General features: G+C 36.8%; 2 protein-coding genes across 3 annotated transcripts in view; one reads left to right on the top strand and one right to left on the bottom strand.

The window, feature by feature from the left end:
• pvalb6 (parvalbumin 6) overlaps positions 1–17842 on the top strand; it is a 39141-nt gene extending 21299 nt beyond the window's left edge. The window contains exons 1-5 of one of the 2 annotated variants that reach the window (XM_083565657.1): positions 9536–9567; positions 14755–14823; positions 15361–15493; positions 15800–15909; positions 17299–17842. In XM_083565657.1, coding sequence (XP_083421783.1) covers positions 14763–14823; positions 15361–15493; positions 15800–15909; positions 17299–17324 — 330 coding nt within the window. In that variant the 5' untranslated portion in view covers positions 9536–9567; positions 14755–14762 and the 3' untranslated portion in view covers positions 17325–17842. Of the gene's footprint in view, positions 1–9535; positions 9568–14754; positions 14824–15360; positions 15494–15799; positions 15910–17298 lie in introns of those variants that run through there. The other variant, XM_083565656.1, reaches the window with a different exon arrangement.
• A 1245-nt stretch (positions 17843–19087) lies between these two features.
• The window catches only part of baiap2l2a (BAR/IMD domain containing adaptor protein 2 like 2a), a 12365-nt gene continuing 4602 nt past the window's right edge, over positions 19088–26850 (bottom strand). Inside the window, exons 7-14 of the mRNA XM_083566136.1 lie at positions 25808–25939; positions 23420–23521; positions 23258–23315; positions 22938–23145; positions 22196–22261; positions 21966–22113; positions 20326–20366; positions 19088–20197 (exon numbers count right to left, since the gene is read on the bottom strand). Coding sequence (XP_083422262.1) covers positions 20122–20197; positions 20326–20366; positions 21966–22113; positions 22196–22261; positions 22938–23145; positions 23258–23315; positions 23420–23521; positions 25808–25939 — 831 coding nt within the window. The 3' untranslated portion in view covers positions 19088–20121. The remainder of the gene's footprint in view (positions 20198–20325; positions 20367–21965; positions 22114–22195; positions 22262–22937; positions 23146–23257; positions 23316–23419; positions 23522–25807; positions 25940–26850) is intronic.

Genomic DNA, 26850 nt, shown 5'->3' with positions numbered 1-26850 from the left:
TTCCACCACCACGTCTCCTTGTCTTGCTTTCTATTGCCAGATGTTACACCAAGTACTTTTCTAGCTGCCTCCCTCATCACTCCTGCAGTAGTTGCCCAATCATCCAACACCTCCTTAACACCACTGAGCCGCTGTCTGACCTCTTCCCTGAACCTCACACTACACTCTTCCTCCTTCAGTTTCCACCATCTTATTCTTCTTTCAGTCCTCACTCTCCTCCTCTTCTTCTTCGCCTCCAAAACCATCCTACAGACCACCATCCGATGCTGTCTAGCTACACTGTCCACTGCCAACACCTTACAGTCTCCAATCTCCTTTAGGTTGCATCTCCTGCCTAGCACATAGTCCACCTGTGTGCACCTTCCTCCACTCTTATACATCACCCTATGATCCTCCTTCTTCTTAAAATAAGTGTTCACCACTGCCATTTCCATCCTTTTAGCAAAATCCACCACAATCTGCCCTTCCACATTCCTCTCCTTAAAACCATACCTACCCATCACCTCCTCATCACCTCTGTTCCCTTCACCTACATGCCCATTAAAGTCTGCCCCAATCACCAATCGTTCTTTCCTAGGTACATCATCTACCACTTCATCTGTTTCACTCCAGAATCTTTCCTTCTCCATCTCACAGCCAACTTGTGGAGCATAGGCACTGATGACATTTATCATCATCCCTTCAACTTCCACCTTCACGATCATCACTCTATCAGAAACTCTCTTCACCTCCACTACACTCTTACTGTACTCTTCCTTCAGAATCACCCCTACACCATTTCTCTTTCCATCCACACCATGATAAAACAGTTTAAATCCACCCCCAATGTTCCTGGCCTTACTCCCTTTCCACTTGGTCTCCTGAACACACAGCATATTTACCTTTCTCCTCTCCATCATATCAGCTACCTCTCTCCCTTTACCTGTCATAGTACCAACATTTAAAGTACCAACCCGAACCTCTACTCTCCTACACTGCTCCTTTCCCTGCCGTCTCTGTAGACGTCTTCCTCCTCTCCTTCTCCTCCTTCGGCCAACAGTAGCCCAATTTCCACCGGTACCCTGTCGGCTAACGATACCTGTGGCGATCGTTGTTAACCTGGGCCTCGACCGATCCGGTATGAAATTCTCATTTGTGATCCGCATATTTGATTTGGCACATGTTTTACGCTGGATGCCCTTCCTAACGCAACCCTCCCCATTTACCTGGGCTTGGGACCGGCACTAAGAGTGCACTGGCTTGTGCATCCATAATGGCTGGGTTAAAGAATATTATTATTATTATTATTATTATTATTATTATTATTATTATTATTATTATTATTATTATAATAAATTCTTTTTTTTTATTTAATTTTTTTATTTTTTATTGAAGTTAAGTGACAAGGTGGTTAATCAAGTAAGATTTGTGAACCATAACAGCTCCTAGGTCCCTAGTTTAGTCCTGAGAATGGGTTACAGAGTGTGCAGAGCTCTGCATGTTCTCTGCATGTCCATGTGTATTCCTCTAGGTTCTCAGATTTCCTTCAATCTGTTCAAAATATCATGTTGGCAGATTTGCTTATCTAAACACAAATCGATTGGATGTGGTGGATCTGCCACAACCCTGATAAGCATTAAGAGGTTATTCCCTGCTACCTATCTGCTCTCTCAGAACAAGGTTAAGATTCCCAAAAGCATCATAGCACAATGATAAACACTAAACGGTAGAACAAGTATCATATTCAATATTTTCTAGTTTAGCTGACCTTCACTCATATGACCTTTGTTATGCTTTATAAAGTTAAATGGTGCATGGTGAATTAGACTACACAATACACAATTTTTTATTATTTTTTATTTTACACAAGCAAAATCTATCTTTTGTTTTCATAGCTTAAACATCCCAATGCATATGGTTAATGAATGAATGAAGGACTGAATCTCTGGGAGATGTGGCTTCCCTAGAACCTAAACCTTTGTGAAATGTCAACAAGTAGACTTACAGTACTTGCAGTAACCCATACCTGACCCGAAACTTAAGTACTTTGCTGAGCTAAATTTAAGTTAAGTGGCTACCAATTAACTATTCATAATAGCTCTTCGACCTATATCATTGCATAAATTTGAATTAGCACACAAATGTCTTGGAAGATGTCTTGTTTTGTTTCCTAAGTGCATTCTAGCGCAAGTTGGTGCCTCTACTGCTGCATTCCATAGAGCCTGTGGGAAATAAATGGATCAGATTAAGCACAGAGCCCTTGAGTGCACATGAGCAGCTGGTGCATTAACTGTTCTTAATGTCTGCGTAGCCTCTCTCTTCATCTTCTCTTTCTCCTCTGTACCCATATCCCCTGTAATTGATGATAATTAGGATAGGTTGCCCTGGACTAGTCAAGCAGCTCTTGAGAGGGTACACCTGAGAAAAGTCTCTGAGTGAAATTAGATTCTGAGCCGCAATGCGGCTGAACTCAATGCAGCCTGAAGCAGAGTGCAAGTAACTCTGACATCAAAGCAGAGGGAAAAACATATAATAAAATCAAGAGAATTACAAGCCAAAAATAAAAATGTTGTAATCAAAGCGTCCTCTGGGTTCAACAAAAGATTTATTATTTGCCCTATTCTTCCTGCTGCTGCACTCCCTGTGTATAACATTGGACTTGCATGCGTAGTGCTGCATTGCTGGAGGGAGGATGTATTCTGTAGGCTGAACCCAATCAGAAAGCAAATAATCCACTGTGTCCTCGGTGCTATTCTCGAACGCCTGGGTGGACAGACACATCCACTTCCAAAAATGAAGATACAATCTTGTTGAAGGACAGCAGCAGCTAAAAGTGTTGAGGCGTATTATTTTAGAAAAGAGTGCGGTATTGTATGTGGTGCAAACACACACACACACACACACACACACACACACACACACACACACACACACACACACACACACACACACACAGACAAACACATGCATGCTTCTATTTAAAGGTCATAGTGTTTGGTGTGAACAAGTTCAGACATGCCTGAATACTAACACAACAATGTATGTGTAAGCGTATGTGTGTGTATCCAGTGCTAAAGTGACACAAGTAATAAATGTCAAAAAGTGGAATACAAACACATTTTTGTGTTTCCTCTCTCTCTCTCTCTCTCTCTCTCTCTCTCTCTCTCTCTCTCTCTCTCTCTTTCTCTCTCTCTCTCTCTCTCTCTCTCTCTCTCTCTCTCTCTCCCCCCTTCTGCAGTCATCTCCTGCCAGTGAAAGAAAACAGTGCTTGAACATTATGTTTGCTCTTAACACCACATAACACAACCTCAGCCTCAGTAAATTACTGTAAATAATCAAAAAGGCTTCTGAATGATTACTGCTCTTCATTTTCACCCTTCTTATCGAGTTCATTTTGTTTCCCTCCTGCCGTTGTATTAAACATATGTATTAGTAGACACAATTAAAGGAAACACAGAGGAGCAGCTGTGGCCTTGTCAAGAGTTCATTAATTCAGAGACACTATCTCTTTCTTTCTCACTTGGTCTCCTGACACCTGTAGTGTGTTTCTTGCCATTGTTTGCTGCATTGGTTGCCACATAATGCTTTCCCTTTTCTTATCATTTCTCTGGTCAAAAAAGTTTAAAAACAAAATCATTGGAACCAAAGTGAAAGTCATTTTTAAACTCATAGACAGCTCAGTGTAACATCATGTACCTAAACATCTGTTCCTCTCAGATATAAGTCCTTATCTGCTCAGTAAAGGTGTAAAGACCTGTGGTACAATTGCAGGAACATTTCCAGTAACTCACAAGCTTAGAGCAGATTTTGGTTCATTTTCAGCTCCAAGATAGGGTATGTTAGGGTACAGGTTATTTTTTTTCCTTCATACAAACTGGCAACTATTTATGAACTTTATTAGCATTTTCTATGACTTGAGTTTTTCTAAATTCAGGTATCTGAATTTGTTCCTCTTAAGGTTTGTTGTTTATGTACTCCTGGGGATCTTTCTTCTTGCCACTGTTCACTCTGGTTTTTCACATTGAACAACTTCAAACTAAACCCCCTCTCTGCATACTCTGAGTTGCTGAAATGTCAAATGTTGTGCATATTTCATCACAATTGCTACTGTACTGTGATCAGCCCTGCAGTCCAAAAACTGTGCACTTCTCATTCAATCTTACTTGGTCTCCATGTAAAGGGAACTGAGACGATTTTAGGTGTATGTTGTTTGATATGAATATCCCAGCCATTAGGGTTGCACAAGCCAGTGCACTCTTAAATGGGGAGGGTTGTGTTAGGAAGGGCATCCAGCGTAAAACGTGACAAATCAAATATGCGGATCACGAATAAAAATTTCAAACCGGATTGCTCGAGGCCCAGGTTACCGCTAGAAAGGTGCTTGCTGTGACATCTGGAAATAGAAAAGAAGACAAAAAGATGTGGTGGTGGAATGAGTAAGTGCAGGAGAGCATAAGGAGAAAGAGGTTGGTGAAACAGGATTGGAATCGACAGAGTGATGAGAAAAGTAGGCAGGAGTACAAAGAGATGTGGCAGCAGGTGAAGAGGGATGTGGCAAAAGGAGCTGTATGAGAAGTTGGACACTAAGGAAGAAGAAAAGGATTTATACAGATTGGCCAGGCAGAGGGAGCGAGCTGGGAAGGATGTGCTGCAAGTTAGAGCAATAAAGGATGGAGATGGAAATGTGTTGACTAGTGAGGAGAGTGTGTTGAGAAGGGGGAGGGAGTATTTTAAACAGCTGATGAATGAGGAAAATACCTAATTTCCCTGTACATGAAAATGAGAGAGAGATAGAGAAGGTTGGATGATATGGAGAGAGAAGGTTGGATGCATTGGGTGTTTGTGGCTTTAGAGTAAGTGTTGGACTGCATCAAGGATTGGCTCCAAGGATTTCCTGTTTGTAAAGGTGATGGACAGATTGACGGACGAGGTCGGACAGAAGTCTCCATTGACTATGGTGTTTGCGGATGATATCGTTATTTTTGGCGAGAGTAGAGAGCAGGTTGAGAAGAGCCTGGAGAGGTGCAGGAATGCGCTGGAGAGAAGGGGAATGAAAGTCAGTAGGAGTAAGACAGAGTACATGTGTGTGAAAGGAAGGGAAGGCAGTGGAGTGGTGCTGTTGCAGGGAGAAGAGGTGGTGAAGGTGGAGGAGTTCAGGTACCTGGGGTCAACAGTGCAAGTAATGGAGAGTGTGTTAGAGAAGTGAAGAAAAGAGTGCAGGCAGGGTGGAGTGGGTGAAGAAGAGTGGCAGGCATGATTTGTGATCGAATAGTATCTGCAAGAGTAAAAGGGAAAGTTTATAGGACTGTGGTGAGACCTGCGATGTTGTATGGACTGTAAACTGTAAAATGTATGTTTAGAGACAGTAAAGATGTTAAGATTTTCATTGGGAGTGGCGAGAATCGACAGAATTAGAAATAAGTTTATTAGAGGGACAGCGCATGTAGGACATTTGGGGACAAAGTGAGAGAGGCACGATTGAGAGGGTTTGTACATGTGCAGAGGGAGAACATGAGGTATATCGGTAAAAGAATGTTGAGAAAGGAACCACCTGGAAGAAGGAAAAGAGGAAGGCCAAGGAGGAGGTTTATGGATGTGGTGAGGGAAGACATGCAGGTAGTTGGTTTGAAAGAGGCAGATGTAGAGGACAGGGGGGTATGGAGGCAGATGATCCGCTGTGGCGACTCCTATGGGAGCAGCCAAAAGAGAGATGAAGAAGAAGTTGTTTGATATGACTAAAGATAAAGACACATATCAAATACCAGGGAAGCATCAGCATTTTTTTTTCAATCTGTTTGTAGTGTATTTGTGTTATTATATATCATTATATATAATAACAATTATATATTATAGTAATTAAATAAAGTATGTTTTACGTCTAATGGTTGCTAATGTCTGATATTCAGGAACAAAATACTATTTCAGAGCTGTTATTTTCAGAAAGGATAGCCATAAATATTTTTGATCGCAGTTAACTGCTCATGATGAATTTGAGATGTTTTATCATTAATTATTAATGATTGTTTGTCAGTAATGTAATACATTTAGGTCTCTGTCAGTTTTGTATGTTAACATGGACTAGGCTTACATTATGTTGTATGGTGTCTCAGTTCATTTATAAGTAAATAAACATGATATTAGACCAATATTCATAAATCACTATAACAAGCACCTTTAACCCTAATCTTGATCCTTTCATGTTGTTTCATATTGCTATAAATTAGCATATGTGATAAATGTGATAGTTCTTGAGTCCAAATATGGCTCCAAAGCAGATAAGCAGACTTGAGTGGCTGTGCTAGGAACTCCTAAGCACTACTTCCTAAAAATAATGAAATAAATAAAAGTAAAGTGAGTAACCATCCAGCCCTAAGATTAATAGTCCAAACTACTATTAGCCATGCTTGGGTCATGTAAATGTCAATGTGTGTTAACCTTGCCAAGCAATTACCATCGAAGAGCCAGTTGAGCTTTGGCAAGCCTCAACCTTTCATGTTTTTTTTTTTTAGGTTTAATTTTTGCTTTAAAGCAGTTGGCCTCTATAGCTATGCTTTCCAGGCATGTGTTGTAATGATGGTTCTTCTTTCTCTTTGTTCATCTCACTCTCTTTTAAACCTCTCTCTCTCTCTCTCTCTCTCTCTCTCTCTCTCTCTCTCTCTCTCTCTCTCTCTCTCTCTCTCATTGTCTCTCAATATCATGCATTTTTTCCTAACTTTCATAATTTCCCCTGCCTTTTTCTTATCCACTTCTTTTATGATGTTATTATTACTATTCTTTTCCTTCTTAAAATTTCTCTTTTGGTTTGAATTTGTTGAAATATCAATATAGTAAAACGACATTCTCAATGCCTGAGAGCACCAGTGGAGCAGAATTACAGGAGAGGAATAGAAAGTGAGACCAAGAAAGAAAGAAAGATGATTTCCTGTAATCTCTTTGCCATGTCCTGCTGGCAGAGTCATGTGATAACCTGTGGATTCCAGCAGGTGCCTCATAACAGCCGAGTTAGCTGGAGTCTTGCCATCTCATCATCAGTGTACCTGAGCGTGACAGCTTACCGCTGTCTGCCTGCCTTTCGCCTCCATTTTTGAGTGATCTTTCATTTTATAAAAGTTCAATATTACGTTTATTGACTGAGATTGTTTTTATGCTCATTTTGAGAGTAACTCTAGATGACTATGTGGCAGATTAAGGCCTGATCTTGACTGCATTGTTCTTTTAAATAATTTCTGTACTCGAGAGAAGGGTCTCTGTTGGTCGTTCAATGCTCAGTGTTGTGAAATGTTCTGGAAGAATTGTATTTGTTTTTGCTGTAAAAAGTGTCCCTCTTGTTTGTTGTTCAGAGCTGAGATCTGTAGACTGGTGTTGAACTTGTTGTTTGTGGATGCTGTGGAAATATCAGGGCTTCTCCTTGTCAGACTGCAGTTCATCTAAAACCTTGTTTTTCTATTTGCTTCTTTACTTTGCGGTCTTTCTCTGATACTCAGAGACTGGATGTGGGATTTATAGTCTAAAGCATTAATTTCAGGTAACGAGCCTATATCAAGTGGGATGGACCGAAAACAAATCAAGTTTAGTACAACCATAACACAAAATCAATAAGTACACTTATCAGCATTTATTCATTTATTCTGTATGCGTATATCGTACAGTGTATTGCATAGTAATAATTATTTTCACACCCTTGCACATTTTGTAATGTTAAAATACAGAATTAAAGCAGATTCATTAGGATTGTATGTTAACACTGACATTTGGAAGAGAAACAAATTTAGATTAGCACAGTTTGTCAGTAGCTGAGGCTATGGCCCTACTTTTATTGAGCTATTTTGCCCTCTAGTGGGATAACAAACACTAACAGGCTTTCTATTTTCTAATGTATAGATTTTTCTTTTCTTTTACTTTTTTTTTGCATTTATGTTGAACTCTTGACACTCCTGCATTCAAAATATTTAGAGTTTCCCAATTGTAAAATATTAAAATAGAATCAAGATAATTAAACACCTCGAAAAACAACTATGTAATTCATTTTTGTAGTGGCACTAATTCAGGAGAGTTTTTCAGTCCTTCATCAATTTAAACCAACTATGTTTTATGAGCTTTTAGCATTGCAATAATATATAGCCATGTTTCTCATTGGGTTCTCTAAAATGTTACTCCATATTTTCCATCAGATGCCAAGTTCTGAATTATTATAGCATTTTGAAATTTTTTTTTGGGCTCTTGACATTCGTGCCTGTCATATATATACATATTTTCACTTTCCCTCTATGTAGCATTCTCTTTAAATCTCATTTGAGTTATTCCCTCCTTGACTAGAATTATTTTCTTTTTGTCTCCTGTCTTAAGGAGAGACCCAAGAGTATCTGTTTAGAGCCAGTATGGTTCTTGGTGTATCAGTGAAATGTAATCGATCGATCTTTTACAGCCACAGTCAAACAGAATTTAATATTTAAGGTCCAGAGGTTGTGTTTGTTTATTTTTTATTACACAATTGTTTATTGAAGGTAGTTTGTGCAGTGTGTGAGATGTTTTGGCAGAGATATAAATATATTGGAACTTCAGTCATGCACCTTCTTACTTTGCACATAAAGCCATCGTCATCCTTGGGTTGTTCTTACACCGCTGTCCATGCGTCTCACATGGAAGTAAAACTTCCTGGAGTTGAGATGTGTTCAGTGGCCTGCACAGAGACCTAATAAAAAACATTTGACAGTGAAGGGCACACTGGATCAAGGATGGTAAGTGAGAGAGATGTTTAAATAGAAGGTATTGTTAATGGAAAGTGGAGTATAGGGAGAAGTTAGAAAAAGAAGTGGGAAAGATTTAGCCTGCAGGGAATGAGCACAGATTAGGCAGATATAGGGCAGAGCAGTAAGATCCAGATTTGTTAAAGGGAAATGTTCAAGCTTTAAGCGACAACTCGGAATATGATGTGCAACCTTTTTTTTTTACATTTGAGTCAGTTATTTACACACAGATGAACACTACTCATTTATACTCATAAATAGTGAGTAGCCAACTTACACTCACAAGAGATGTTATTAGGCCTGTGTGAACCTTATTTTAACCTTAAACTTAAATATAACATTAAATCTGTATGTAACAATACACATAGTGATTATATTTCTCTTTACATTTACTTGTAGTCACATGAGATTTTGATTGGGAGTGACAAGAATAGACAGGATAAGAAACAAGTTTATTAGAGGGGCCGCGCATGTAGGACATTCTGGGGACAAAGTGAGAGAGGCCCGACTGAGATGGTTTGGATATGTGCAGAGGAGGGACATGGGGTATATCGGTTGGAGGATGCTGAGGATGGAGCCACCAGGAAGGAGGAAAAGAGGAAGGCCATGGGAGGAGGTTCATAGATGTGGTGAGGGAAGACTTGCAGGTAGTTGGAAGTTGGAAAGAGGCAGATGTAGAGGACAGAGTAGTATGGAAACGGATGATCCGCTGTGGTGACCCCTAATGGGAGCAGCTGAAAGGAGAAGAACAAGAAGAAGAAGTAGAAGAAGAAGAAGAAGAAAAAGAAGAAGAAGAAGAAGAAGAAGAAGAAGAAGAAGAAGAAGAATTTACTCACACAAGGTGATGAGAAAAATTTTCTTAAAGTTTTAAATGAGTTGGTTTATTAATTAAGGCAGGGAATTTAACTAAGCAAATAGGTAAGAGCCTCCCATTGGATAATTACTGCATGGATGATTATGTTTCAGCTGGCAACAAGTTATTTAACCCTAAATGATGCAGTGTGTAGTTTATTTTTTCTTAAAAAAAAAAGTGGTCGTGTGGTCGTTGGAAACATGTTGACCAGTTTTTAGAAGGGTCAAATTATTGGCTTGCATCAAGCGAAGAAAACAACAGATTGCTGAAACTAATAAAATTGGGTTAACAACTGTTCAACGCATTATTAAACTGGAAGGATAGTGGGGAAGCATCATCTTCGAGAAAGAAAAAAAAAATCTTGAATGATCGTGATAAACGTTTGTTAATCTAAAATCGAAAAAAAAACAACAACAGTAGAACTCACAGCTATGTTTAATAGTGAAAGTAAAAGCATTTCCAAGCACAGTCCAAAAGGAACTTAAGGGATTGGGACTAAACAGCTGTATAACCTTAAGAAAACTAATCAGGAAAAAAAGGCCTCAGTTTGCTAGGAAGCAAAAATATTGGACTCTGGAGCAATGGAAAAAGGTCATCGAGTCTGATGAGTCCAGATTTACTGGAGAAGACAGCGGTTCGACTACAAGTCGACTACATCATCAATACAAGATCTTGATAAAAAAATTCTGCAACTCTTGACAGGATTAAATGTTGTGACAAGCTTATGGAAACAATGCCATGGCGAATGTATGCTGAAATCAAAGCTAAAGGTGGTCCAACGAAATATTAGTGTGTGACTTTTTTGGATGGGCAGTATATATAGCAATAAAAAAATATATAGATTTAAATAAATACATTTTATATATATATATGTATTGTTGGTAAGCACACTAGCTGCAGGTCTGCAAGTGTAGTTCAGCTTGTGGCCATTTAACCACAGGACCTCAACCTTCAGAACTCTGCATTATCCTTGAGGCACCTGGCACTCATTTAAATTTTTCGTTGTTACTATATGTTGATCTCTTTCTCTGTCTCTCTCTAACTTGTTTTTATTAGTAATTGGATAATCGTGAGGAAAAAAAACATAAGGGCAAAATTGTGATAATCTCACCATTACCATACTTGCTCTCTGAACACTGATTGTATTACTGATGAGCTGATTATATGTTTTTATTTACAAGATCTGAAAAAAAATCTTGACAGCTGTCATGTGCATTTTATACAAAGAATGTGATAATTAATGTCAGCAATTAGATAGTTTAGTGTCCCACCATTTTAACGTAAATTCCCATTGTTCTTTTTGGTTTCCGTTTGGACAGGATAAGGCTATTGATGTACTGCAGGAAATTTAGTTTTTAACTGAATTAAGTGTTATAAAGATGCAAATGACATGTCCTTGTTCACTGGAACCAATTAATCAAATCAATGCATTAGCATAGAGTGATGCCAAACTAGGAAAGTTGTATACTGTTAATCAAGCAATCAAGGGGTTTAACTTTTAGGTGTAATAGGTGTGATAACAAGTAAGCAAACATCACACAAAATAAATTGGTTTCTATTCAGCAGTTAGTCTATACTAATACAATCATTACAATTAAAATTAATACAGTAAAAAGATCACCTGTCAGGAAAAGAAACATGAATTACATTTCCTATCAGGCTCTGCACCTCACTGAACCATGTCACATGATTATTGGCATACCTGCTCAGGTTAAGGTTTTGTTGTTAATATGATTTTATAGTTTTGTTTTCATGCCAGTGTGTTTTACTGTTGCACTTAAAATAAATATCTTGCAAAAATACTTGCATCCACCTCAAGCTGTACATTAATTTCCAGGACACAGAAAGCTCACTCTGTAGCAAAGCTACAAAAATCTACATTAACACAACTAAAGTTTAAGCACTAGCAATTGTTCTTTCAGTATTTTCTTAGCTTACAAAAATTTTTTTTTTTACAGTATATTGTGTTTTACTTGTTGAGCTACATGAAACGAAACCACATGTAAATAGTTACCCATACTCATGTGACTGCTGCTCACAGGATGTTTTTCTTGGTTTTGACACCATTGTAAAAAGACTGTTGCATGTGAAAGTCCCAGGAAATCAGCAGTTTTCAGCAGCTCGGGCACAACTCACCAAGCCATGTTTGAAGCAACAGTTTTTAATGTTAAATATGAATATTAACTCAAGCTCTTGACCTGTATATAATTGTTGTGTTGCCACATGATTTACTGATTTACTGAATTAATTGCATTTATAAGCAGGTGCACAAATGTTCCTAATAAAGTGGCTGATGAATTTCTATTCACCGTTTATTAAAACAGCTTCTATTTAAATGATTTATGTAGGATTAGCTTCTCATAATTTAAGTGCACTCTGCTGTGATGCTGTGAATGTTTGTCTCTTTACAAAAACATCATCAGTTTTTTTATGCTGTTTATTTCACAAGTAGAAGCATTTAGCTATAGGTAGTGCTGCCTACAGTTTATTCACCCTCAAAGACACAAGATTACATCGGAACAAACAGTGCTTAGGCCGTTTGGAGGTTAGCGTTCCGAAGCTTAGATTTTAATCGATAGACCTTTAACTGATCATAGGACAGCACTGTGAAACAGCAGCTAAAAAAAAAGCTGCATGGTGTGCAGTTCCCTGTGCACCTCAACATCACCTGCACAAGCAGCTGCTCAAGCAGATTTTATGTCTGAAATCTGTTGTGCAATGCAGCAAGAAAAAAGGCTTGTCAAAAGGTCAAAAGGTCATGCAGTATCGTCCTCCTGCTCTGTTTTTCAAGGCTAATGCTAGTTTTCTGGTTTTCTGCTGCTGGATGCAGTGGCAGTGGTGTTAATAGGGCCATCCCCTTAAGCCACAAATCTTCATTCTTTTTAAATTGAAATGCATCCACTTCCCAAAATAATGAACTTGGATGGATTGGCTGTGAATGAATAGTTGAATGAATAAACATAAAGTGATTCAGGATAAACAGATCAGCAGGCAAAAAAGGAGTGATATTGAGGCAGAAATGTACGGAAGCGTATTGCATTCAGAAAGAAAAAAAATCACAGAAAGGATCTCCTGATCTCATAATTATGACTTAGTATCTCAGAATTATGAGATAAGTTGGGGCAGTCTGTGGCAGGGGAGCATTTTAGCACATAATAGAGACGTACCAGTGCCAATTGGATCCCACTGCATGTGTGGAGTTTGACATTGGACTTCCTGAAGTGTTTAAAGGCTCTGGCATGGAGAAGCTGATGCTGGATCTGTGATGATCACAAATGTTGAGCTCAGTAGCTCCTACTTTTATACCAAAGACTGTTGAAAGAACATTTACTTATAATCTTATACTCCAGTGCTTATGTTAGTTCTCACTCTCCAGTGTTCTGTATTGTTGAAAGATTTATGATCAAACTCTTGATGTCACCCAAATGAGGATGGGTTCCCCTTTTGAGTCTGGTTCCTCTCAAGGTTTCTTCCTCATTACATCTAAGGGAGTTTTTCCTTGCCACAGTCGCCATGGCTTGCTCATCAGGGATAAATGCACACCATTCACCTTGACTATTGATTTCTGTAAAGCTGCTTTGAGACAATGTCTGTTGTGAAAAGTGCTATACAAATAAACTTGACTTGACTTGACATAACACCGGATCTGACGTTACTGCATTCTTTGCTCGGAAGCGCCTCATTGTGCAACCATGGAGATGTAGCAGCTATCAGATGGTTTAAAACAAACCTTTATCAAGTGGACAGTCAGAATGTGCAACATATATTAGTAGTTAATGTTAAAATACGATGCCCGTGGTGCCTTTTCTGATCAGGGAAGAATCACACAGCACACAGCAAATGTTCTTCTTTAGTTTAATGCAAATAACAGACAAGTATATATACACACACTGGATTGAACCTGAGCTTAAACTGTTCCTGATTGGGTAAGAAGGCATAATAACCGGAGATGTGTGAGCCCAGATAAAGACTTTCTGTATACCTTACATACTCACATCGTAAAGACCCTATAGACACTGAACAGATAACAGGAATGTTACAGTGTGAGAACCATCTTAACACTAACATATACAGTCATCAAGCTAAACCATATGATAGCTGCTACATCTCCATGGTTGCACAATGAGGCGCTTCCGACCAAAGAATGCAGCAACGTCAGATCCGGTGTTATGCGCTAAAATGCTCCCCTGCCACAGACTGCCACAACTTATCTCATAATTATGAGATACTAAGTCATAATTATGAGATACTAAGTCATAATTATGAGAAACTAAGTCATAATTTTAAGTTAGTAAGTCATAATTATGAGATATTAAGTCATAATCATGAGATCCTTTCTGAGATTTTTTTTCTCTTTGTGAATGCAATGCGCTTCCCTAGATATGGACAATACAATTTAAATGATAAGCATAATCCGGTTTATAAAGGAAATGCTTAGCGAACATTTTAATTAAATTTAAATACAATTTAAATGAGGTCCTGAAACAAAATAAAATGCTGCACTGAATATTTCTTGTGACAATCTTGAACATAGCAATGCTGAAACGTAATAAAAGCTCTCCAGATGCCTCTATAACTCTAACCAAAGCCCAAACATTAAATCCTACAAATGCCCCTGTCAAGGATTATCATGAAACACACAGTTAGCCCTGCACTAGCATAGTTCTAGAAGCAACTCTTTTATCGCATCTTTAATCAAGGTTTTGCAACACATCCATTCTGTCAGGCCAGCTCAGTGCAAGAGTACAGGTTTTTTTTTTTTTTTGGTGTTCATTGAGGGCAGGGAGGAAATGAAGCTAAGATAATACTAGGAATGGAAAATCAAGAAGAGGAAGATTCAGCTGTTCCTGAGAAGTAAAATCATGAAACATTACACAATATAAACCGTGGAGTCGTTGGTAAATGCGCGTAGGAGTGTCAGACTGTGTTTCTGTGGAAGGTCGCACATTTCTGATGAATAAGGAACTGAATTTCAGCTGCACATATTTAAAAATATAACATATTTAAAAAATAATTCACCCAAACTGCAAACAGACATCTTAGTGAAGTTTCCTTGCACTATTGTCTATACGTTTAACACTTTATTCAGTTTGTTGTTTCTCAGCCTTAAAAAAAATTACAAATCAGTGAACTTATTATTTTTCTCTTTCTCTGTCTATCTGTTTTTATATCTAGCTGCAAAAATGGCCATGAGCAGCATCCTGAACACTGATGACATTAAGAAAGCTCTGGATGCATTCAAAGGTAAAGAATGCATTTTATTCCTTTTTTTTTTGTCACTTTTCTTCATACACATTCACAAATCTCGGAAGTAAATTATGGCCTAACAAGGAAGAACCCCACTATGTGTGATCATAATAGTGACGATTAGCCAAAAAATAGGCTTCATCTAGCTATTGTGTGAAGATTCTGCATCAAAGTTCTGCATGAAATCGACTGTAAATTGGTAAGGTTTTGCCAACGACTATAAAATGAGAACCAATTTAAGATTAGTAATTAAAAATGTAATTAAATTAATTGGAAAAGGCTACATATGTACTCTTTTCATTCTTATAATTATGTTTTTATTTTTATATTTCAATTTCGATTTTATTTTATTTCACTGCAGGTTAATTCTATATTTGATATATTGCAAATGTCATTGTCCAGTTATAAATATAGTTTAACTTCATGTCATATGTCATATTCATGCATACATGCTATGTATGTGACAAATAAAATTTGAATTTTGATATTGTGTACACAATATACCTGATGTAATTTTATTTCTGTTTTTTGTAGCTGCAGACTCATTTGATCATAAGAAGTTTTTTGAGATGGTAGGGTTGAAGGCAAAGTCAGCTGATGATGTGAAGAAGGCCTTCCACGTACTGGATGCAGACAACAGTGGCTTTATAGAGGAAGAAGAGCTAAAGTAAGACGTGCACATAAAAACATATGTGTCATTTGTCTAATTAGTAAGTGTTTGAGGTTCAGTTTCAATGTCTATATATATATATATATATATATATATATACAGAGTAACGTACAAAAGTGCTTTGAGTCTCTAGCAATGAATAAATCTACACTGGTATGGTAAATGTAAATGTGTGTGTGTGTGTGTGTGTGTGTGTGTGTGTGTGTGTGTGTGTGTGTGTGTGTGTGTGTGTGTGTGTGTGTGTGTGTGTGTGTGTGTGTGTGTGTGTGTGTGTGTGTTTGGGTGGGTATGAAATGAATGAAGATTTGTGCTGAAGGGCTTTGCAACCAGTGGAAGAGATCTCACTGATAAAGAAACCAAAGCCTTCTTAAAGGCAGCTGATAAGGATGGAGATGGCAAGATTGGAGTGGAAGGTGAGATATGCAACAGCAGATTGCCAGGATCTTTCACCATTAAAGACCTTGTCAGCTTATATTCTTAGTTAGCTTATTGCTGTCATCTTTCTTTTCTTGGGAGAATTGCTTTTTAACCTATGTGCATTTGAGAGATATAATGTCACCTACGGGTAAAACAGAAAAAGGAACCTGAATATGTCAGATTAGTTATTAGACCAACCACAGAAGCCTAGTAATTGACACTGCCTTTGCTTTTGGGAATTGTACAAAATAGACAACTGAAACAGTTTGTTCTGTATCCATATACATAAAAAGAGCTTAAGGTTTTTTAACACCTTTAACAATCTAACCTTCTTCCTGGTTTTTGACTTTGGTTTAGGTTTAGTTACAAATCTACAAAAGGCTTTTATATTGGGCAAAGTTGCATTCAAGAAGTACATTATATAGGATTAAAAGAATGTTAACACCTGACCAACACACCCTTAGTTCTACCCAACACACCTACTACTCTGGAAAGGCTTTCCACTTAATTGCTTATTATGCTCATTTTAGCTTCAGTAAAATCTTATTTTGGAAATAATCAGAAAATCTTAATATCTTAATTTCCTTGCCACTGTTGCCACTGGCATGCTCATTTGGGGTTAAAGAGGTAAACCAATATGGACTGATTTATAAGTTTAATATGTACATTCATAATCTATTTATTCTTTAAAGCTGCTTTGGTACAATGTCCACTGTTAAAAGTGCTATACAAATAAAATTGGCTTGAACTTAACTAACACTAAAGTATACAAGGACATTCTGGTCACTTATGTGCTATTAAATTTGTGTCAGCAGTAATATATAGTGGTGATGATCAGGTGTCCATATATATTTTTGGCTATAGATTGTAATATTTATGATTATATATTACAGTAAAACATTTTGCTTTACAGTTGCAGTAAACATGGCTTATGTCTGGTCTTGAACCAATTTGTTAAGAATTGGGAGAAAATGTATATATATATATATATATATATATATATATATATATATATATATATATATATATATATATACTTATGCTAGCTTATAAACTGAAATTTCCATAACCCTGGACACATCAGTTTGACATAGAAACAAAATTAAAGTTAAATATGCAATTCCAAAATGCTGGTGTAATTGTCCCTATTTGATGGAATGTTGTTTGGTAAATGTTGACATTTTCAGAAATACATAGTCTATCACTTATTCCTTATAATATGAAAGCCTTGTAAAAATGCAAAGAAATGGTTGAAATCATGAGAGCGAGATCCTCAAAGTATAACAGTGGAACAAATGAAAAAAAGTTAGACTTGCATTTTTTTTTGTTGTTTATAAATTAAAATTTTTAACCTGTTCTCTGTCCCTCTTTTCTTTCTTTTTCAGAGTTTACTGCTCTTGTCCATGAGTAAACAACACTGTCCAGGCCATGCCATACCCTAATGACTACTGACACACACTCCACCACCAATTCAATCTCTCTTTCTCACACACACACACACACACACACACACACACACACACACACACACACACACACACACACATATGCTCAATACATTTCCATTCACCTCCTAAAAATCATGCTATTTATTTATTTTTTTCCTTTTTTTTATACAAATGTGTGTTTGTGTTAGTGTACAGATGAAGACGTGCAAACCTTCATTTTGAAAGTGTGTACAGTAGATTACTTTAAGAGAAACAGCCCACCCCCTTCAACTGTATTATTCTGCATTCCCTTTCTCTCTTTCCCTTTCTCCCTCTATCATTTGGTCGATTGCTCTTTTCCCAACTCTTTGGCATCGCTTTGCCCTTGTCCTGTCTCCATCTCACTCTCTCTTCTCTCTGGTACAGAGCCGCTGAGAAATACACCAAATAAAGGTCAAACTGTGAACGAATATGAATAAATAAAACAAGACAATATGCTTTGGGCTTGGTCTCATTGTGGAACTGTATTTATTGTGTGTCTTTTTTTACTGTGTATATCTAACATAGCTATTTTCTAGATACTTATACATATAAATGTATTGTACTGTTTCAGACAAGCTTTTATCTTTATCTAGATAGAGAGAGAGAGAGAGAGAGAGAGAGAGAGAGAGAGAGAGAGAGAGAGAGAGAGAGAGAGAGCGCTTTATCAGAATATCTGATTTGTCCAAGTCAAATTGCCATTAACCAAATCACTCTCAGACAAATATTCCCATGACCTTAGAAGCTTGTAAGTCAATATTTAATCTTGAAACAGCACTCATAAGAACTAATCATGCTCATTTGTAGAATATACACAATTATGTGGGAATAGCAATAATCTGAATAATTAGTTTAGCTTTAGTCATTATAGTTTTATTTCTTATGGTCATTACTCCCAAAAATGTGAAGCCTGAAATAAACCTATTTTAACTTGCATCAGATTTTGACTGCAAGACACACAAGAAAAAATGCCTTTTATAAGAAAACAAACTAAGATTATACATTTTTAACTAAAAACAATACCAGTCAACACTTTGAACATACATGCATATAGGTTTTTAACTTTAATTTGTGAAATACCTTTTGGCTTCTTTTTAAAAAGTTTACCTCAAAATAAATAGAATGTACTCTTTTGGGGAAGTACACTAAATGGACAAATGTTTGTGGACCCTTACTATAAGATGGGCCTTTTATACATTCTATTCCAAATTTTGTCCCCAAAGTCAGGTATTGAAATTGAGGAGATCTGGGGCGCAGTTAGTGTTCCAATTCATCTTAATAGGCTTGAGGTCAGACCTCTATAGCAGGCCACTCAACAGCTTTCACTCCAACTCATGTTAACCATATCTTTATTGACCTGGATTTGTGCACATGGGACATTGGCATGCAGCAGCAGATTAGGCCTCCAAGTTCTGGATTGAAAATTTGGTGCTGCCACACCTAAAGAGATCCTATAGAATTATGTGTTTCTTTGGTAACAGTTTGAGTACTGCATATGGTTGGGAAAGTCAGGTGTTCCAGTACTTTTGTCTAAATGGTATACTTATCATTAGTAAAAAAAAAGTGTGTGTGTGTATGTGTGTGTGTGTGTGTGTGTGTTTCAGTGTGTTTATGGCAGCCAAATGCAAGTTTAAATACCAGCTTTCTGTTAAAGGCACAGTCCTTTTGGAACATTTCTTGAAGTAAAAATAAAATTATGCAATGGAAATCATACTAAAAGAGTTATTTTATTGAGGAAGTCAAAGACTCATAACACAAATAATGTACAGGCAGTCAGAAAATGACAGTTAAGTAGTTAAGAATGACTGTATTATTTTTCCAGAAAAAATATGAAAAATGAAACAGCATGTCCCACAGTGTTTCATTCCAATAAAAAAAATAACAAAAAAAACAGCAAGTTTTTTCTATTTTTTTTTTTATAAAGAATGTATCATTATTTTTTTCAATGAAGTGGAACATCCATATTCTTATAATTACTTTAATTATAAAAACTATAAACAGTTGTTCCTTGTCTGTCATATTGCAGTTAAATAGTTAGCACTAAATAGTTAGTTGAAGATATTCAAAAAACAACTTTTTTATTTAAAGAAAATATCAACTGCGATTAAATATGACACTGCCATCTCCTAAAAGAACCATCACCATAATACGTTTAGGATTTTCTTTCTTTTTTTTTTCTCTCTTTATTTATTTATTTATTAGGTCTTAAAATACATAGATTATGCAAATAATACAAAGCCATGAGTATTAACTTTTACTATAGAAACTGTAACCCCCATCACACAAATTATGTAATCTCAGCATATTGTAATTAAACCAAATAGGTATAAAAATGATTAGTGATATATTCCCTTCACTCTGACATGGATAGACCTTTTGTCCAGTAATGTCCAGTAATGTTTAATTAAAAAAAAAAGTTTTTATGTTTTGCTTTTAAATTTACATTTTTATATTTACATTTATAAAATAATACATTTTACACCAAAAAAAAAAAAAAAGAATTTAAATCCAAGTTGCCTAACAGGCTCAGAGCCCCATCTCGACTTCTCCTTCTTTCATTCAGTCAATCAAGTTCATATCCCACGCCAGCAAAAACATCTTCAGCTAAAATATGAGGAAACAACATCTGAGACAGTTGGTTACAGCTGCTAAATCTGCAGCATGTGTAGTGTTGATTTATGATGTACTGCACTCTGATGGAGCTGTGTTTTGATGTCTCTCATCTCTCGTTGCTTGAATATATTAGAATACCCGTGGAGCTGATCTGTCATTAGTTGCAGTGGGTTTCAGTTTCACCGTTGCAAAAGGGTTTGTGCCTCTGAAAAAGATTAAACTCAAAGGATTGAGGAATTACATGAAACATGAGAAAAGTCAACTCAATATATATCTATATTTTTTTATTTACTCAAACTGTTGCGTCAAACATTCTTTGTGTTTTATTTGTACCTGGGGAAAAGTTCTGGTCGAGGGCCATAGTTGTTTTGTTTCTGCAGAGGACAGAATAAAAAATGTTAGAACATTAGTGGTGTAGGTAATAAATTCCATCAGTGTTCCCTCCAAAGCCATTACTTGCAAAGTAACATAACTGACAAAAAATGTCTCCTTGTCCTCATCAATCTGATGTATCTCAAATTATTTGTATTTTATCTTAACTCTGTGTGAATACACACACACACACACACACACACACACACACACGCACACACACACACACACACACAAACACAAATAGCAACAAGAAAACCACATAGCCTTGCTGTGAATTTACAAGACATGCACTGGAAACCCGCATGAAAAATACCATGCAAGGACAAAAAACACGCACACACAAACACACACAAACAGAACCTTAGCAGTTGGAGCTGCCACCTTGCATCCACCAGAAAGACGGCTGAGGCGTCATGGAGAAGAGAACTTTGCCACAGTGCCTCTGCTGGCCAAAGCAGTGAACTGAAACTTAGCTTTTGACTTGCAACACACCTCAACACACCTCATCAACACTTAACATATTGTATTGTGACCACGTTTTCAAACAGACACAAAAAAAATATATAAAAATTTAAATAATAAAACTGGAATGTGGAAAGAATGACCAGTCTTTGTGATAATTCTTTTGTCACTACCTTGGCACAAAATGTTTGACCTTTTTATATATATATATATATATATATATATATATATATATATATATATATATATATATATATATATATATATATATTTAGAGAGAGAGAGAGAGAGAGATAGAGATACTCCATACAGGATATATTTATATAACACACACATACATCTTTTTATATATCTAATATAATATATTTATATATCTGGCCCTAATGTCACCAGCTTAGCAAGGGACAACCAGTCGCTGAACAAACTCCTGTCAATCATGAAACATCTATCCCACCCACTACATGATCACATACAGAGGTAGCAGAGTTCATTCTCCAACAGACTGATTCAGCTTCGCTGTCACAAAGAACGGCTCAAGAACTCATTCCTCCCATACGCCACTGCACTGTACAATGACTCACCTCTATGTAACAGATGATAATAGCAATTTATATACATATCCCCTAATTCACTATTACTTTACACACACATACATACACTAAAAATTTATTAATTTTTATTTCTTTTTCTTTTCTTTCTTTTTGAATTGCCAGTTTGCACTCTTTTTGAATGTAACATGATCTGCAATATTGTATTTATTTATATAAGTCACAATTATAGTTAATAAAGTATTAAAGTATTAATGAAACCTTTTCTAATTCCAAGTCCTACTTGAAATCTGATTGGTTAAAGCAACAGCTTCAAGCAACATGTACTTTTCGCTACAGGCATATTGCTGATTCTGAAGGCCTCACAGCAAATTCCCTTGACCCCAGCAACAGGAGATGTAACAGCTGAAATCTGATTGGACAGAAACTCCAACATAAACAGGCACTATTTAAAGCAGCGCAACTGAAAGAAAAGTTATGAACTTAAGAGAAAAGACTATTTAATTTAATATGTATTCATGGGGGGAAAAAAGTAACTTTTTTTTCTCTATTTACTTTAGCAACTTTGCTCGCTGATTTTACACTTACTTTATTTTCAACAGCAGTGGGTGTGACTGAGCGCGAGCTGCTCGATTTGTTTGGAAATGGTGGTGGAGGTGGAGGTGGAGGTACATTTGCTCTGCTGCTAGATGTTTGGTCAAGAAGGTTGCTCATGCTGCTACTACTTCTAAGGGCACTACAGCAAAAAGGGGAAGTCAAAGATTCAGGAACAAAAAATTACATAATCTGTGATATTTGATTTTGAGATCTTGGCTCACCTGGGGTAAGGCACATGGGATGTGTTTTCAATTGGACCAATATAGGCAGCTGGAAACCAGCCTTGCCTGCACACATATTAGCATATTCACACCATTTATTACCAGGTGTAGCAGATATGAGATCATATAAATATGTGCATGTCACCTTGTTAATAGTAACAATACTGCTCAATATGAAAAGGTCATTTGTATCTATTACAGCAGTTCTAACAATAAATACTGTTATTTTTAATAGCATGTCCATCTATTTATATTTAATCATTTCTTATGTAACAGTGAATGTAAAATGCATTTTTTTTTTTACCACTTCGATTATTATCCATTACTAATAATTAAAATATTCAATAATGTGTTTTAACAAAGAAATATGTAGACTCATTCATATGCTGCAGATAACATTAGAGTCTCTATTTTTAACAGACAGAAAAATGTTGTAACTTAAATTTCTGTCATGGGAATTTGCACTTGCTGCAACAACTTTAAGAGAGCGAACTTAGAGAGGTTGATAAGGAAATAATCATTTATAGCCGCTACAATGTAAATTAGATTTTGTTTCACAGACACTCTACGGCAATTAAGTGTAACAATAAACCAATAAAAAATATCTGTTTTTTTAATTAATACAGTTTAAATGTTTGGCAAAATTGCTGTGGAATTGGAGGAATAACAAAAACCTTGTGACATGCTGTTGTAGTTAAGTATTGAATATTGCATCCTGTATATCCAAATCAGATCTCCTCACCGTGCTGAACTCTCGGAACAACCATACAGCCAGCCATTTCGGGGCTCTGGTACAAGTACTGTAATGGTTTCTCCTTTGGAAAATGGTAAGAGGGTGGAATTGGAAGCAGGGGTATGTGGCACCAACGCTCTCATCATCCTAGCACCACCTGATCTACGTGTTTCTCCAAATGAACCGGAGCGGGATCGAGTCGGTTGGGGAGATGGCCCTAGAAAAGAGAGAAACAGACAGACAGAGAAGAATCAATATATAATAGAAAAGTTATGTTATAGACTGAGGATATATTTTTGTGCTTTTGCTTGTGCTCTCTGTAGTCTCACCTCTAGAGGGCACTCTGCCTAGAGGCTGTTCTGCCTGAGCTTGACTTTGATCATCAGCCTGCACAAAGCAACAACATTACCAAGTTTGACTAAACAATTAAATAATAATGTAAGCAGGTTTATTTTATTTATTTTTTTTTTTTTTTTAAAGAAGATTCTCACCACAATGTCTGCAAGTCTGGATGCAGTGCCTGGACGGGATTCTCTTGTCTGATTCACCTGCTCTCTCCATCCTTCTGCTCTCTGCTGCAGAGTGTTGCCTGTCTTTCAAGTCAATCAATGAATGTGTTAATAATCCTGACTATTCATCATCTGCAGTGAGCTTATCATGTAGTTAGATCCATAACTGTTAATTTGCATTCGTGTGGATAAGACACCAAACTGCAGGATTGAATTTGAGCATGAGCCCTACTTCAGAATATTTCAATAAATACATTTTTCAATATTCCCAAGTGAGCATAGACTTATATGAAATGAGGTGTCTTTAATAAGGTGTTCACCTAATTCGAAACAGCATGCTGGGGTAAATTTTCTTAATTTGTTAATATTACCTGGTCATAAAATTTTCTTTCGGCTTCTCCCATTAGAGGTCGCCACAGCGGACCATCCGCATGTTTGATTTGGCACATGTTTTTACGCTGGATGTTCTTCCTAACGCAACCCTCCCCATTTATCCGGGCTTGGGACCGGCACTAAGGCTTGTGCAACCCTAATGGCTGGGGTTAGTTCCCTGACCGGGGATCGAACCTGAGCCACAGCATTGAGAGCGCCGCATCCTAACCACTAGACCACAAGGGAACCTATTACCTGGTCATAATTAAGGCCAATTTTTTTCTTTGCTGATAGTAACTGAGGTGAATATAAATTTAAGGAGCTGATAAATCACCTTTACAGAATGTGAAATAGTTCATTGCAAATACTGATTATTCACATGATATTCATTAGCAATTGATCAGCAAAATTATAGACCAACTTATTTTTCAGGTAATGTCACTTGCTTTAAAATTTAAATAAAGTAATTACCACATATTACATTTATTGCAGCAGATAAAAACAAACTTGTAAATACATTTCACTGAATAAACTTTAAATGATTTAACCTTTTTTTACTCTCTCTTCGCTGGATATTGTAACTTTTATCTAAGTGAGAATTTAAGAAATGGTTTATTAATTTACTTAAGTATAAGTATAAACTAAGTATAAGTATATACTTTATCCATCCTTGTTTAAAAAACTGCACTGTCTCTGAGATCCACATACTCACATTTATACTGAACAAAATTATAAATGCAACACTTTTTTTTTGTCCCCGTTTTTCATGAGAAGAACTAAAAAATTTAAGACTTTTTCTATGTACACAAAAGGCCTATTTCTTTCAAATATTGTTCACAAATCTGTCTAAATCTGTGTTAGTGAGCACTTCTCCTTTGCCTAGATAATCCATCCACCTCACAGTTGTGGCATATCAAGATGCTTATTAGGCAGCATGATTACTGAACAGGTGTGCCTTAGGCTGGTCCCAGTAAAAGGCCACTCTACAATGTGCAGTTTTACTGTATTAGGGGGTTAAAAAACCAGTCAGTATCTGGTGTGACCACCATTTGCCTCACGCAAATGAGGCAGAGAACACCTCTCCAAAGTGCCAGATGCCATCAAATGTGAGAATTTCCCCACTCAAATCGGTTACGACGGCGAACTGCAGTCAGGTCGAGACCCCGATGAGGACGACGAGTATGCTGATGAGCTTCCCTAAAATGGTTTCTGACAGTTTAAGCAAAAATTCTTTGGTTATGCAAACCGATTGTTGCAGCAGCTGTCCGGGTGGCTGGTCTCAGACAATCTTGGAGGGGAAGATGTTGGATGTGGAGGTCCTGGGCTGGTGTGGTTACACATGGTATTTGGTTGTGAGGCGGGTTAGATGTACTGCCAAATTCTCTGAAACGCCTTTGTAGACGGCTTATAGTAGAGAAATTAACATTCAATTCACGGGCAACAGCTCTGGTGGACATTCCTGCAGTCAGCATGCCAATAGCACGCTGACTCAAAACTTGCGACATCTGTGGCATTGTGCTGTGTGATAAAACTGCACATTTTAGAGTGGCTTTTTATTGTGGCCAGCCTAAGGCACACTTGTGCAATAATCTTGATATGCCACACCTGTGAGGTGGATGGATTCTCTCGGCAAAGGAGAAGTGCTCACTAACACAGATTTAGACAGATTTGTGAAAAGATTTTGATAAAAAATAGGTCTTTTGTGTTCCTAGAAAAAGTCTTAGATCTTTCAGTTCAGCTCATGAAAAATGGGGACAAAAGCAAAAGTGTTGCATTTATAATTTTGTTCAGTGTATTTAGACAGAATTATGTTTGAGTGTTGTGTTGAGTGTTTGAGTTTTTCTTATTTTACAAAATTACTATACTGTAGTGGTGGTTAGAAAAATTTTTCTTAGTTTAACATTATCAAATCAAGGTTTTCTACATGAGTCTTTCTTAGGTGCTGCTAGGTAAACCTTTTATTGTAACATATGGATAATAAAGCTGAGAAAGTTATACCTTGTTCATGAGATAGACTACGGATTGAGTAAGTCCACAGTGTTTCTCAGCCAGAAAGCGATATCTTCTCTCCTGTTCCTTCAGGGCCTCTCTTTGGCTTTCCCTCAGGAACTGTAGATATTCATTTCCATCCTACACACACACACATTGCATTGGTATTATTATCCTATTCCTTCACCACACTCATACACACTTAACACATCTCCTCTACTTTTAAGCCAACCATCTTAGTACCAACATAAAGGGTGTGCCTTAATCAGCTCCCTATTTCATGACACATATATGTGAGTCAGCTATTTTGATGGCTGTCGGAATTGCAAAAATCCTTCAGTGGCCTGGAATGTTCATTCCTCCCACAATGCTTCACAAACCCCAGGGAGCACCAATGTGCAACAATGTTTACTTGGCGTTATATTTTATGAAGACTCTGATCTTATAAAAAAAAATTGATGGAGGAACTCTCTGGAGCAAGTTCCTCAACAAATGCAAGTAGCTTATAATCAGTGATGGATTGATTACTTACAGCACCTGACAAAAGTTTAGAAACACATAGTTTATTTTTGGTTTTTGAAATGCAGATTCATGTTCCATTAGTTGATATGCAACAAACTAGGTAAAAGGCAAAAACACATAAGAATTTGACAGTGAATGAACAGAAGAATGTTTTGTTGACAGATGAGTCCAAATATAAAGTTTTTGGCTCTAACAAAAGAAGAACTCATGTAACTTAATTCTGAGCTTATAATGCTTAATGTATTTCTTGGTTGTTGTTTTTTTGGCACAGGGAAGGTTGGAGACTTATTTCAGGTGAAAGGAATTCTAAACCAACATGGCTTTCATATTTCAACACCATGCAGTTTCATCAGGACTATGGCTAATGGGATTCAACTTCACCATACAACAAGAGCATGACCCAAAGCAAACTTTTGAAACGCACTGTACATGAAGGGTTTTCAAATGTATGAATGTTCAAAATATATTTTTACTGAATTTAATGCCTTTTAAATGTTTAATTATTTTTTTATTTTTTTATTTACTAGCTA

Source organism: Silurus aristotelis, assembly GCF_946808225.1.
Source record: "Silurus aristotelis genome assembly, chromosome: 17".
Classification (NCBI taxonomy): Eukaryota; Metazoa; Chordata; class Actinopteri; order Siluriformes; family Siluridae; genus Silurus; species Silurus aristotelis.
Note: the sequence above shows the minus strand (reverse complement) of the source record. Positions and strands in the feature narration are given on the sequence as shown.